Source organism: Centruroides vittatus, unplaced genomic scaffold (genome assembly GCF_030686945.1).
Source record: "Centruroides vittatus isolate TY-2023 unplaced genomic scaffold, ASM3068694v2 contig_905, whole genome shotgun sequence".
NCBI lineage: Eukaryota > Metazoa > Arthropoda > Arachnida > Scorpiones > Buthidae > Centruroides > Centruroides vittatus.
In genome coordinates this window covers 716,972-732,172 of record NW_027122595.1, presented here as the reverse complement: position 1 = coordinate 732,172, position 15,201 = coordinate 716,972, and the positions used below count along the sequence as shown (strand labels likewise).

General features: G+C 26.8%; 1 protein-coding gene across 1 annotated transcript in view; it reads right to left on the bottom strand.

Annotated features, from left to right (window-relative positions):
- The window catches only part of Ice2 (Interacts with the C terminus of ELL 2), a 105,651-nt gene that overhangs the window by 38,772 nt on the left and 51,678 nt on the right, over positions 1–15,201 (bottom strand). Inside the window, exons 12-16 of the mRNA XM_067281115.1 lie at positions 14,010–14,161; positions 11,867–11,987; positions 11,530–11,614; positions 9,096–9,146; positions 6,710–6,796 (exon numbers count right to left, since the gene is read on the bottom strand). Coding sequence (XP_067137216.1) covers positions 6,710–6,796; positions 9,096–9,146; positions 11,530–11,614; positions 11,867–11,987; positions 14,010–14,161 — 496 coding nt within the window. The remainder of the gene's footprint in view (positions 1–6,709; positions 6,797–9,095; positions 9,147–11,529; positions 11,615–11,866; positions 11,988–14,009; positions 14,162–15,201) is intronic.

Sequence of the window (15,201 nt, the reverse complement as noted above, 5' to 3'; positions counted from 1 at the left end):
CATTATTTATCAAAACATAAATAAATAACAACTAACCCGTTAGAAAGCTATACATCCACACGAGCCGAATTATCGGGCTAGAGTTGGCTATAATAAATAAATAATAAATAAGACAATTTGGCACTAGAGCTTGGCGTTAGGCGCCATCTCTTACTAAATTTAATAATTATAATTAAATTAAATAAATAATTTTAATAATTTGGAACTGGAGGAAAAGAAATCGGCCCGAAGCGGGACTCGAACCCGCAACTTCTGCTATCCGTGCAGACACGTTACCAGTTACGCTACCCGGACCTTCAGTCCGATCGCCTCCTCCAGTATAAATAAGCTAACATGATAAATTATTTATTTAATTTAATTATAATTATTAAGTTTAGTAAGAGATGGCGCCTAACGCCAAGCTCTAGTGCCAAATTGTCTTATTTATTATTTATTTATTATAGCCAACTCTAGCCCGATAATTCGGCTCGTGTGGATGTATAGATTTATCAAAACATTAAATTTTATATTTTAAATAAAATGTAATCTATATATACAGTAATAATATACAGTATATAAATATATAAAATTTTATATAAAACAAAATTATCAAATATGTTGCAATATGTAAATTGATCCTGAAATATTTCCTATTTTGTGCAATATATTTTTCGAATAAATAGCTAATTCGAATTATGCTAATTTATTTATGAATTAAATTTAAATCCGTTACAAGAAATATTTCCAGAACAGTTTTATAATATTAATAGCACAATTATATCTCAAGTTTAATCGTTACAGAAATAATAAACTTATAAACAAGTGTTTATTATTATATTACTATTAAGTGGGCAGTGATATGAGCTTAATTTGAATTTTTATAATAGTAAATTTTGATATTTAATATATAATAATAAGTACAATTTAACTATTATATTATCATTATATTATTGCAATATTACAACCGAATTAACAACATACGTTAAAATCTGAAAAAATTAATTGTAAAAGCACAGTCGCACAACGCAATCGTGCGCCATCTTTTGACAATTAAATAAAGTTTTACAAGAATTCATCAATATGACTTCTTACACCTATTAAACGAAAACTGAACAATGAAAAAAGCCTAAAACAAATCTATCAATTTTTCGGTAATCGGTAATCGGCCAATTTTGCATTTTAATATTTTTGTTAGAATGTCACGTATAAGGCTAGTAATAAAAATAAATTTCTGTTATATATTTATTATATATCACATGACAAACTGAATATTAAAAAAAATTTAAATTAAATTATTTTATTATCAATACATATTATAAGGTATAATATAACCTATTCAGAGCTATCGCTTTTATTTAAAGCTTAAACTTTAAATATATAAAACCAATAAAAATTTAATATTCAAACTTTAAAACCCTTAAATTGTGATGCAAAAACACCAGAATTTCGTCATTTTCAGGCATAGCCTATTTCTTGCCGGCTCAAAAATGTTACCTCCAGTGCTGAAAATTCTTTCACTTTCAATGAAAGATGCTGGGGCATTTAGATATTTCATAGCTATTTTGCTAAAATTAGGAAAAAGTTCTTTTGAACTTCACCACAAAAATGGGCCACTATGTCTTTGTATAAGAGGTAAATGTAAATATTTTTCTAATTCTTGATCGAAACGTTTGTTCGTTTGTTTCGTTTTTTCTTCCTTTTTAAAAACATGCTCTTATTCATTTTTTTCGTTTACCAGAAACTAATTCATCAAATAAATTAGAAAAACTTAGAACTCCATCTTGATCATCTCCAGAAATGGAAGCTTCAGTATTTAATTCTTCTTGAGATTTTGAATTATCAACATTATCTAAGCTATCAATTGCCCATATTTTTATTTCCTCTACCATATTTTTTTGTTTTTTTTTTTGAAATTTTATTTTGAATCTTGAATCTAATAAAGATGACAAGCATAAAGACTTGTTTTCTATATATACTGAAAATCTTGTTTTAATTGAATTTTCTAGTCCTATTGTGGTGTTAATGCCACTAAAGGAACTAATGCCCTTTGCTTTTGATAATAAGAATAATTTCAGTCTCTATTGTGTGAATTATTGAAGATGAGGTGGTTTCTCGGTTGCTGGCTTCCACAGTAATTTCTTCGAAAAGTTTTAAAAGTAGAACAATTTTTTCAATTAGAGACCACTAATATGTGCTGAACGTAGAAATTTTATTATCTATATCATATGTGACAAGGGCCTTTTGCTGTTCCAAGTTTTTTTGCAACATGTAGTATATAGAATTCCAGTTAGGTTTGCAGAAAAATCTTGAATTCTTGAATCTGTGTTTCTGCAAACCTAACTTGTCTTGCAAATCTTCCAATTTGCTTATAGCTACAGCAGAACGATTAAAATGTGTAACAATATTTCTATTAACTGTGGTTACAGTTTTCACATCTTGTTGAGAAAATTTGCATTTATTTAGTGTTAACTGCAGTGTATGTGTGAAGCATGATAATGCCTCTAAGTTGCAATTCCTGATTCCAGCTACCATATTTGCTCCAGAATCTCTCAGTACTAAGAATATCTTCTCACTTTTCAACTTATACTGTTCAAGAACAATGTTTATCTGTTCACTGATTCATGTAGCTTGTGGGAACCTTCAAAGGTAATAATTCTCAAAACAGCTCTTTCTTACTGAAAATCATCCTTCAACTAGTGGGGCTGTTACATTTAAAGATGGAGAATTATTTGTAGTTGCTGTCCAAATATCAGCAGTTAAAGAAATATATTTTGCATCATCAATAGCTTTCTGAATTTTAGACTGAACTTTTTAAAATATATCAGGGGTGATATTTTCAAAAACATATTTTTTGTTGGGAATATTGTAATTAGGGATGATTGTTTTAGTAATCTTTGAAATTAAAAATCAGACACAACAGAGTATGACTATATCTACACTTATCATTTCTCCAATCACGTAATGAACTTCTTTGGATCGTTGATCATTTATATCCCACAACTTTTTCTTCTCTATTAATTGAGTTAAAGTAGCTTGTCTTTGGATATGAATTTCCGTTGTTACTGATAAACATCCAGCTTCTTTCGTTTCGGAACTTTCTGTTTTCATATTTTACGTTTATTTTAAAAAGTTTTCATGATGACATTTTTTCTGATGATTTATCATGTTTTTAGTGGTAAAAATTTTAGCATTTTTCCTACCTCTCAATATAGAAGCCTGGCACAAATTGAACTTGGAAATCTTCTCGTTTTTATCTTTCCTAAAAAATTTCCAAGCAATACTGGAAGCCATGAGGGTTTGGATTTGGCTATTAATTAAAATTTAAAAATTTTCCAAAATAATAATTTATCATTTTAATTTAATACATAAATCTAAAAAAGAAAAAATAGCTTCATATTGAAAATTATTTTTATCGTATGAAATTTTATATTTTTATTAAGAATATATAATTTTATGTGATAATAATCATAATTACCTGTTAATACAATAAATTATTAACACTAATCGGCTGATTAATCGGTATCGGCCGATAATGCATGACCAATTAATCGGTAATTGGTCATTTTGCTTATTAATACATCCTTAGTCACAATGTGTTGTGGCTGTTTTTACAAGGGCCACAACACGAATATCGCAATATGGATGATTTATAGAGACCATAATGCGTTGTGGACGTTTTTTTCGCTCAACGAGCATTTTCGTTCTTTGAGCCTAACATATACATGGATATATAGTATAAATATAAATAAAGTATATTATGTATAAATGAAAAAAAATTTTTTTGATTTTTTTTTGTTGAAAAAAGTTCGTTTAAATTAATATCTCTTAGAACTTATTTTATCTACAAGAAAATTAAAGCGGCCAATCTTGGCCAGATCTCTAAAAGTGCTTAAATCGTTTCGCAAATTTACAACCAGTTATTTCTTTAAATTTTGCATTTACTAATAAGTAACTGTAAATAGAAAATAATTTGTAAATGAAAAATATATAAAAATTTCACCTTTCTGTATTTTATTCACAAACTACAGGGAAAAAAAATATCTGCTTAAATAAATGTAGTATTAAATTATGAGTATTAAATTAGGCAAGAGTGACAGCAGGAAATAGAAGCTATTTTACTTTAAGACAAATTCTAACATCTAAAGAAATATCAAGATGTAGTAAGATTAGAATTTATAAAACTATTATAAGACCGGTAATCATGTATGGCTCCGAGGCCTGGACACTGACAAGCAAGCAGGAAAAGCAGTTGAGACGATTTGAGAGGAAGATTTTGAAAAGAATATATGGGCCAGTACAAGAGAGAGGAGAGTGGAGAATAAGAAGTAATAAAGAACTTGAAGATTTATATGAAAATTCTGATATTGTGACAGAAATCAAAAGAGAGAGATTTCGACGGATTGGGCATTTGGAAAGAATGGACCCGGAGAGAAATGTGTCTCAAGTGTATAGAGAAAGACCACAGGGGAGAAGCTGGAGAGGGAGACCATGAAAAAGATGGGATGAGGATGTAGAAGATGATTTGAGAAGGATGGGTGTGAGCTGCTGGAGAAGGAAGGCTCAAAATACAGGGGAATGGGTGAAAATCCTGGATGAGGCCAAGGTCCTGTAAGGACTATGAGGGCCAGAGAGAAGAAGAAGTATTAAATTATAATATAATTAATATAATTTTAGACAGAATTCCAATATGAAACATTTGCACCATATAAGTATTAAGCTTCTTCAATGGCTTGAAATATTTCACAAATGCTTTCATTATCACATTTATTATTGTAACTAATGGCTTGTGTCCTACTCCAGGAATGGCAACCTTTCAGAGTCTTACACAGTACTAGACCATCATCTTTATGTACCTTATAGTAGATATAATCATCTTTCAAATAATTTATTTGTGCTGAAGTTTTAGACTTATAACAACTAACTTTAAAGAAATGACATAAATATACTTTAAATCAATCAGCTATTTTAAAATATTTCAAGCTTTATTGTGATGGGTTGTTTTACCTGTAATTATAACTTTGTCATAGCATATTTTGTGTGTTTTGTTTTCTAATTGTCTTTGAAATGTACTGTAGTATAATACTGTGTGTGTAGTGTTTGGGAAGACCTGGTCTTTTAGGACTTTATGAGTCTGAGTCATGTCTTAAATTGCTTTTCGGTTCTGAATCCGGGTCCATAATGAAATAAAATGTTTTGAGAGGAAATGACTTAAAAGTGTACAGTATATATGAAAAAGTATTTATTAAATAAAAATAATAAGTTATGTTTTTCAACATATTTTATAAAAACAAAACTTTAACTCTAATTTGCTAAAAATTAAAAAGAAATTATTTTTTCCTAAAAAAAGAAAACTTTAAAAAAACTAATGCATTTAATGATTTTCTGATAGTCTAGAATAAATTTTCATACAAAAGTTAGCTGCAACAGAAAATGTTCTCTTGGAATTCGTTGACATTGGTTTCATTGTCAGTAATGTGTGGTATAATTTTTCTAAATATTCCATTCCATTCTTATTTTCGTATTTGAAAATAAAGCAAATTCTTTTTTCAGATAAGCAAATTTATATTGGGAACTTTGCAAGATTAAGCCCTTTGTTATTTTTAATATTTGATTTAGTTCTTCTTCCATTGTTAACAGTGTACATTCATCTCAAATTCAGGTGAATGCTCCCCTTTATTATTTTGCTATTTTCACTATCAAACAATCTCTTCATTATATCTGTTGTAAAATTTAGTATTTTCTTTAAAGGTATAGTAGCATTTATCAGAGTGTCTAACAGCTCTTCTAATTCTTGTTATTGCAATTATTTATTCAAGTTTCCATTACTATTAAAAACTCTCTATTCACATTACCATTTACTTCTCTTAATTTTGTAATCATAAAATTAATTGCTAATTGAGCAGTTGTCATTTCTGCTAAGAGCTTCAATCTTTAATTTAATGGATTTTAAAGTATTGGCCAATTCGTTTAATAGTTCGGTATTAATATTTTCTATTAAATGTATATTTCCAATATCTTCAAGAACATCTTTAATGATATCAGATATTCTTAAAAATATTGAAATCACATGGAGCAATAAATTCCAATGTGTTTTTATGTCTAACACTAGCTCCAGTTTATTTCCTAGAACAAAGATTATTTTGCACCATAGAATTTTTAAAATATTTAACAAATAGTATGAATATTTTTTACATTATCTATTAAATTGTCGACATTTGTTAATTCAACTTCTGCATTTTCTTCAGCTTCATCATTGATCTTGTCAGAAAAATAATAATCTTCAACATAATCAAAATCATCTTGATCTCATATGTCAGAAATATTTTTCTTTTTATAGAATACATTGCAAATGGCTAAGTGTAGAGTGTGATTCAAACACACATTATAAATATTAGGAGGTTCTTGTTGAAATTTGATCATTATGCTTGCACCATTGTCAGTAATTCCAACTATATACTTTTTAAAATTTATATTAAATGTGCTTAAATGGTGCACTACTGTTTCTATTAGCTGTTTAGCTGTACACAAATTAAAAATTCTAACTAATCACAAATTAAGCATTTCATTGCCACACACATTAATATTTATATATTTTTGCATTTTTGTACTTGTCTATTTGTCAAGTATGATGGGGTATTTTATATATATATATATAATAAATATCTTATAGCCTGATATATATATATATATCAGGCTATAAGAATTTAATAAGCAAGATTAAAGAAAATACCTTTTATTATTAATTTTCTTTGAAGAATAAAGAGTTATTGCATCTTCACATTTTTGATGAGTAAGAAGATATTGACCATCACTTAATCTGCAAAATAAACATAAAAATATTTTATGTAATTTGTAATTGCCTAATATAGTTAGTCTCCTGTAGTTAGAGAATTCATATATACAGGCATGTTTATATTGATAGAATTATAGCAATTAACTTATAGTAATAAAAAATGATAGTACAATTTTTTTTATTGTTTTACATTTAATTCATAGTCACATATAATTACTGGTCTGTAATGAGAAAAAGGTTGAGAAACACTGCCATAAAGTATAATACACAAAGACCAACTTGCCATATAAACGGAAATTACTACATCATCTGTAAATAGTGTTGTGATTAAGGTCATATATACATAACATTACATTAGATTTTGAGTAACCTTCAAATATGATAACTGCATTACCGTATCTAAAATAGTACAGTAAAATCCAAGTTCAAGGTTTCCTTAACCTTCTCCCTCTCCCTGTGGAGGGGAATTTCAGAAAATCCCTTCTTAGTGTACATTTTAATGATGTACCCTGTACCAAATTTCAACTTTCAACTTCAACTGTTTGGACTCTGTGCTTATTATTATTATTGTTATTATTATCATCATCATCATCCACCGATCTTGATTATATTATAATATTAGGGTCAAATTTATGAGAAATTTCGTTTTCACTATTCTATTTATAGGATATGTGTTAGAAAAAAAATGATTAAAATCATTATTGAATTTTAACTGAATAAATATTTAGTATTTAAAAAGATTTTTTTATTTAAGTAACCTATAAAAAAAAAATCAGAAAATTTTTCATAATAATTAATGATAACCTTACTTGAATTAAATGATTAATTTTAAATTCTAAAATCTAAAAAAACTTGTTTGAAACATTATATTTCAAACTTAAAATGTTTATTTTGGATTTATTGTTTCTGGGTTATCCAAAAGGGGAAAATAATTAAAATATTTATTAATTGTCAAAATGTATACTATATATAGCACTATTTATTTTCCTTCTTTATTATTTACACTTTATACTGACTAAAACTTAACTCTCCTCTTCTTCCCTTGTGGGATGGAATTTATAAAATATCCCTTCTTAGTGTGCATTCACATGACGTACCATAAATGGGTACCAAATTTCAACTTTCAACTCCTAACTGTTTGGGCTCTGCGATTATTATTTTTATTATCATTAGCAAACCATCTTGATTATATTATAAGATAGAAATGTTTGTTTGTTTGCTATGCAATCCTAGGCCATCAGACCAATTGCTATGAAAATCGACAGTTATGTTAATGTACTTCTAACTTATATATTGTTATACATACCAAATCTAAATATTGATTTAATTTCAATATATCAATGAATGTCTACATAAATCCAACTTGCTGACTTTACATGTAGTGCCATCTGTTGGCAAAATTTTTTAAAAATAAATAAATATAATTCAGACAAAAAAAAAATATAATTTAAAAAACAAAAATTATATTCACTTGATAACTGTGACAATAATATAGAGCACAAAATAGATGCACTATATCAAATTTTATGCCTTTGTGTCCTTATCATATAGTTTTGTACTTAAATTGCCTACAAGGACTTATTATACTGGTGACCTTATTCTGCAAGTTAAGAAAACAATTCAGAAAAAACAGTTTTTATTCTTCACCTGAGGCAATTTAAGTACAAAAAAGAAAAAAAAAAGCACTATATCGTTACTGCAACAGGAGCAAACAGCAGTCTTGTGTGTCAAGTCAAAAAGGTTACACTGTAAAAGCTATATAAGTGTTTGGTTTTCCACATCTAACAATTCTGATTTTTCATTTCTGAATAGTACTTTATTCTGTTAATTTTTCTATAAAACTCACTATTTACAAGAACATACTTTCCATATAGTTCATAAGCATTCTGATAATGTTCCTTAAATAGGTTTTACCACATACATTTTTGAAATTTATGATTAATAACACCAGGTGTAACAATTACTGCAACATGTACTTTTATAAATCTGGCATTGCCAAGTGTAACAAGCTACTTATTCATAAAATTTTAAATGCACAGTGCCTGATGTTGTACCCAAAACACAAGTTTCTGGATTATCCAAAATTTTATTTATCTGAAAGACCCTTGGTGAAATCAAGTTCAGATAATTGAGTTGCCACTTTGATTCTAATATATAATTGTAAACAAGAATAAAAATCAACCATTATATTATAGAAAAATTCAATAATAAGGTGTAAGTAATGAGAATAGAGCAAAGGAAGCAAAATATAATACAGCAAGTAAAATCATCATAAATTAATTGCTTAAGATTTAAAAAATATAAATTTATGAATGTTACTTACTCTTTTAAAGTATTAAATAAGTTTTTCAGCCAGCATAAATATCTTTCTGGACTATTAAAAAAAATAAATACAAATATTTATTAACTATCACATATAATTAAATTTTAAAACATTATAATATTTTGATTCATGTAAATGATAAAATGTTTATTTCACAATATTATGTAAGTTATAATAAATTTTAAGCAATAAAAAGTTGCAATAATTTCTAGAATAATAAAAATTGTAAATCTTAAAAATTAATAAACTAATATTCAGTTAAAGTAGAGAGAAAACCAAACTAAGCTTTTAAATCCATAGAAGTACTTAACACAATGCACATTTTTGGCCTTTTAAAAGTCAATATTAGACAAGCAAAACTAAATACAATATAACAAAAAAAAAAAAAAACACTTCAACATATTTTAAATTTGTCTATTTAATTTCAGTTTTATAATCTGAAAATAATTTAAGAAACTGAAGATGCTTGCTGTGTTAAATAATTCCATTGAATTTAAAAACTTGGTTCTAAAATTTTTTTTCGAGTTTTAATTGCCATTTATTACATCACATCTAACAAAAATATAATTTCAATGATTCTAATCAAATTTTGAATCCTGAACATTGGCATATCAGCAAAAGATAAAATTCCAATTAATGATTTTAAATATTCTTGTTAATAAGGAAAATAAATTTAAAAATGTTTTGTTTCAATCATTTGACCATTCTAAGCTTATAAGAAGTCAGTTAACATATTGCAGAATGATGCAGAACAAACTTGAAATTATGAAAGTTAGTGTTAACTGAACTGTAAGCTGAGAATAAAATGAAAATTCCAAAAAAAATAGAGAGGAAAAAACCCTGCTTTACTGAAGCTTAAACAAAGAACAATCCTTATATAAATATGGAAATGGATTGCTTCCAAAAAGTTTATTGATTTATTAAAATTTATTAATTATTAATCTTGAAAAACTTTTAATAAACTCATATCTTTAGGAGTTAAAGTATTGCTTTGTAAATTATGTTAATTTCATTTTTTAACAAAACCATTGTTACAAAATTAATTTTTTTTAAACGCTTCCATTTTTCAAATTGCCATATGATTTTACAGTTTGTATTCTTTTTCTCATTTTTACAATTCATAGTGTATCTAGAGATAGGGTCTGATCCAAAAGTGCTTAAATTAGAATTATTGTTTAAGTTCCAGTAAAGCAATATTCTCTCTCTAAACTGAGAATATTTAATTAAAAATATTTTTTATTAAAACTGTTGCTACTTAAACTAACAGTTATTTGATTTATTTAACTATTCGTAAACATGGCACAAAGTCTTGTGAACTTTTATGATATCACATTTTTAGCACGTGTGCACATGTTTATATAAAAAATTGACTTCTAAGCTACAATTTAGCAAATAAAGTGATCTCAAGATTTTTGATTAAGAATTCTGGTTTGGGCATATAAAGTCACCCACTCCCAAACACACAGTAGACAAGAACTAAAATATGAATATGGTTTAGCATTTCTATTGACCATACATCAGAGACTTTTCATCTTTTAAAAGTAAACTCAAATCGATTGCAATTTAGTGTTTGGTTTTAATATTTTGGTTTTAGTATTGGTTTTAATCAAACCAAAAAAAATTGATTATTTTTTCCTTGCTATCATAGTGCAAATATTGGCACCAGTTTTATGCCAAAATATAGTTACATCATCCTTCTCATAACTGTCTCACACAGTAACCCTTCGAACCATACTTACAGTAAAATGGAATTGGTTGAGTTATGACCATTTCTGTGAAAAGTGAGCTTTCCCATATTTTGACAATTTTTGCTAAATATGGCAATGCACAAATTGAAAAACTGGATGCAAGAATAAGTTTGACTATTAGATTTCAATGGACCCTTGGACAGGAACCTAGAGCCTAGCAAAATATATAGCAAAATGTCTTCACCACTTCACTAAAATAATAAAGACACTTTTCTGAAAGAATCAGCAACTTATGCAAGTGGAAGTGGTCAACCTATCATAGTAATGACTATCCAGAACATTGCAAGGATGAATGAACTGATATGAGAAGCCCATCAAATTTTGATAAACAGTGTTGCCAAAACATTGAACATTTTGTTTGATTTAGCATGAGTGCCACACCAACTGACATCTGATTATCAATCTATGTAATTATTAATAAGCTTAACACATTTATTGTATCACCAAAGAGGAGAAAGTGATTACCTTGATTTTGTTAAAAATTTAGAGGCAAGAATGATATAAATCAAAAAATTAATACTGGTATTTTATAATACTGGTAATACTGGTATTTTAAAACACTGATATTAGTAGACATACTTGCATATGTCTACTAATATGCAAATATGAGCAAAGCAATATGAGTGGTTTTTCAAATATAAGTAATCAAACATTTCATAAATAAAATTTATAAATTTTAAACTTACTGAAATTTTTCTGTCAAATGCTGCAATTTTTCCAAAGTTAATTCTTCAGTTAATAGAACATTTGATGTTGCAACATCAGTTCTAACTAAACAATTTAATATTTATTGTTATATAAAAACTTTACAAATCACAATTATATTTTAATATAAATTACTGTATTTTCCGGTGTATAAGATGACCCCCAACTTTTACAGTTAAAATAGTGTTTGGGATGTACTCGCCCTATAAGACGACTCTGGTGTATAAGACCATCTCTGACTTTTGAGATAATTTTCCTGGGTTAAAAAGTCATTTTATATGCCAGAAAATATGGTATTCACAAGAATCAATATTATACCTCTTAATCCAGTACTTTTGGGATGAGTGAGAAGAGTTAACCATTCATTCATTAAATCACGTTCTGTTACAATTTCACAACCAAACTGTGCTTGATATTCCAATTTGGAGAATAGAAATCTCTAAAAAAAATAAATATTTTAAAATAACTTACTAAATACTACTAATACTATATACTAATATCTTTGATACTACATAAATAGATAATAAAAATCCAAACAAAAATATGAAATTTTGCCATCAGTTATATTGTTTTGAAAGTAAATCAGAATTCTGACAAGATATTCTATTTGCTAAATTTCTTAAAAAGCAGGCAAAAAGCAAATGATACAATTCTGAAATATTTAACACCTTAGCTACTAGTTTTCAAAACATTGAATTTCTAAGTTTTAAATAATCAGAATTAGTTAAATAACTTGTCTATAATAGCTGATAAGCCCATAATTATGACATAAAATTAAAGATCTAATTATACTTAAATTTTAAAAATTGTTGTATCAGCATACTATAACACTAAGTCAAATCACCTAGAATTGCCACACATATCCTTCAATTAGTTCTTTTAAGCAGCTGTACAGTAAGTTCAAAATTATTTTAGTCAAATCTACAGTAGTTATAACAACAAATTATTCAGAATAACTTGATTTCAAAAATCCATATAACATTGATATTACATTGCTCAAAATAATTACATTTTGCAATATCATCTTAATACTTCAATAGAATTGATGGTTTTGTTTTATAAAAAGTAATAATGAGAAAAATAATAATAAAATGTATTAGATCTTAATGTAAATACTTTAATAAAGTTTATGGTAAAGACATGACAAATTAACTCTAATGGATAAATTGACATCTTGCATCTAGTAAAATAATAGTGTATTTAATAAGCAAAAAATAAAATTCAACAAATAATCAGACATTTAATATAAATAGCATTTAAATGTAGTTCCTAAAATACAAGTATTAAAATCAAATTGATAGTTTTGATATTCCAATAAAATAATTTTGATATCACAATATCCTTTAACTGTTTTGAGAGGTACAAATATTGTATTTCCTCAGTTCTACAATGTATCATAAGTTTGATATCAGATTTTGAAATTTTCTTATGGATAAAAATTTTTTTAGTTAGTTATCAATTTTATGTTTGAACATAATAAAATTGATTAACAAGTAAGAAAAAATAATATAAATGCTACACAATAAGTAATATTTACCAGCTCCACTTCAGCACTTTTCTACATAATACACTTCTTAATGCTATATCTTAAATATTAAAAAGAAGTCATAATTAAACTTTCAGAACCAGTAAATCTCATTTAAACTGATGTGATTGTTGAACATTATAGCCATAAACATATGATACAACCCCTTGGTGATGACTGTTGATTGTTATTTTAGACAGCAAATCTGAGACATTTCTATTTTGAACATTCAAAAATAGATTAAAAAAAGTGCACCTTAGATTCAAGAAAATATGATATATAAGGTATATATAACCAAAAATTTTGTTCATTTATTTCTATCAATAATCAGTGAATGTTTTGAGTCTTATTACCAGTTACCCATAGTGCTCACTGGGGACAACAATGCCCACAGCCTATCTTGGCTTTTGGCCAATTTACACTTTAATCCTGGCATGGCATATATAATCACAAACAACTAATCCAATAATTAATTCAAATATCAAATGAACAGCCAGTTTCCTTTATCATGCTATTTAAGGCTAATTAATTATTATGTAATATTTAGTAATTAATAAGTAACTATTAAGTAATATTACTTAATACTTAATCATAGCATAGCATATACATAATCACAAACCTTGGACTTTTTATAAGATTATTTATGCAGATTATGAATGCTAACTTGATAAAATATTAAAAATAATATGAATAAATTAAATAGAATATTTAATATAAGAAGATCAAACATTTAAATGACAATAAAACGTAAAATGAGAAAACAATTGACTACATCTCTGGAACTACATCTAAATTGACAATTCTTAACATACATCTCACATTAGGCTCTTATTAGTAAAATTTTTTTTCCTAGAAATTAAAAAATTAAACAAAATATGATTTATTTAAAAGCATTACAATTTTTGGCTGTTATAAAATTAATCTTTAATTACTTACAGGTTTATGATTAACAGCATCTTTACAATCCAGTTTACTTCTTAAAAGAAGCTTAAGTTCATCCAATTGCCATAAATTATATGTTACATTTTCATTTTGTAAAGAATCAGCTGAGATAAACTTATTTGGATCTTCTATATAAGCATCTGATTCTAAAAATTATGTAAATTAAATAGAGTCAGTTATCTTCAATATTATAAATACACATTGATAATATCAATATCATCAAAACTTGCATATTGGCCGTTTATAATTATAAAAATTATTTAAAGATTATGAAGCTTCTCGAGCTTCTTTAGTAGTACAGTAGAGCATCGATTATCTGACTCCCGATCAACCGTCACATCGGTTAACCGACCGCATTCTAGTCAGCAAATTCAAATGTCTGCTAATGATGTGGTGCTACAATATTTGGTTATGTCTTAGCTACTTTAATATTATTTTTGTTAAATTTTTGTGTGTTTTAGCTGGCAACACTGGCTCGATCATAAAAGGGAGGCCAGTATTTAAACGAGGCTTAATTTTATTTAATGACGCTATCCAATTGCTGTTTTTAAGATGTGTGCGGGATTTAGTGGCAAAAAAATAAGTGTCAGCTGTGAAGCAAAAGAAAATTTTGGACTTCTTTTTCTAATGTATAGGCCTACTTTATGTAAAATATGTAACCCGAATATATTTTTTTTTGTTTTATATTTTTCAATATACAGTACAGTACTGTATTTATTTTGTGCAAAATAAAAAAATAATTTTTAACGATACAATAGCGACGATTATTACAGTATTTAAAAAAAATTTTGTTAGGCTTAACATCGATGAAAATTCAATGCGAAGTAGGTTAATAGCGATATACTAAACTACTAATTACATGAGATATACTAACATACTATACTAATAATGTATTTTTTCATACTTTTCGGTTATCAGTTTTTTCAGTTATCTGACCAACCCCAGTCCCCAATTGAGTCGGATAATTGATGCTCTACTGTAGTAATAAATCAATAGATCATAATTTCAGAATTTCACCAAGTACAACTTAATACAGGTTATAATAGATCCAAGTAACAGTTAAAAATAATCATATTTTCTGAGAAAAATATTTCAATTGGCCATTGTGGCACTATTCTTTTTATTATATCTAAATTTTTGTATTTCCTTGATCCATATATTGACTAATTATTTCATGATTTGAATA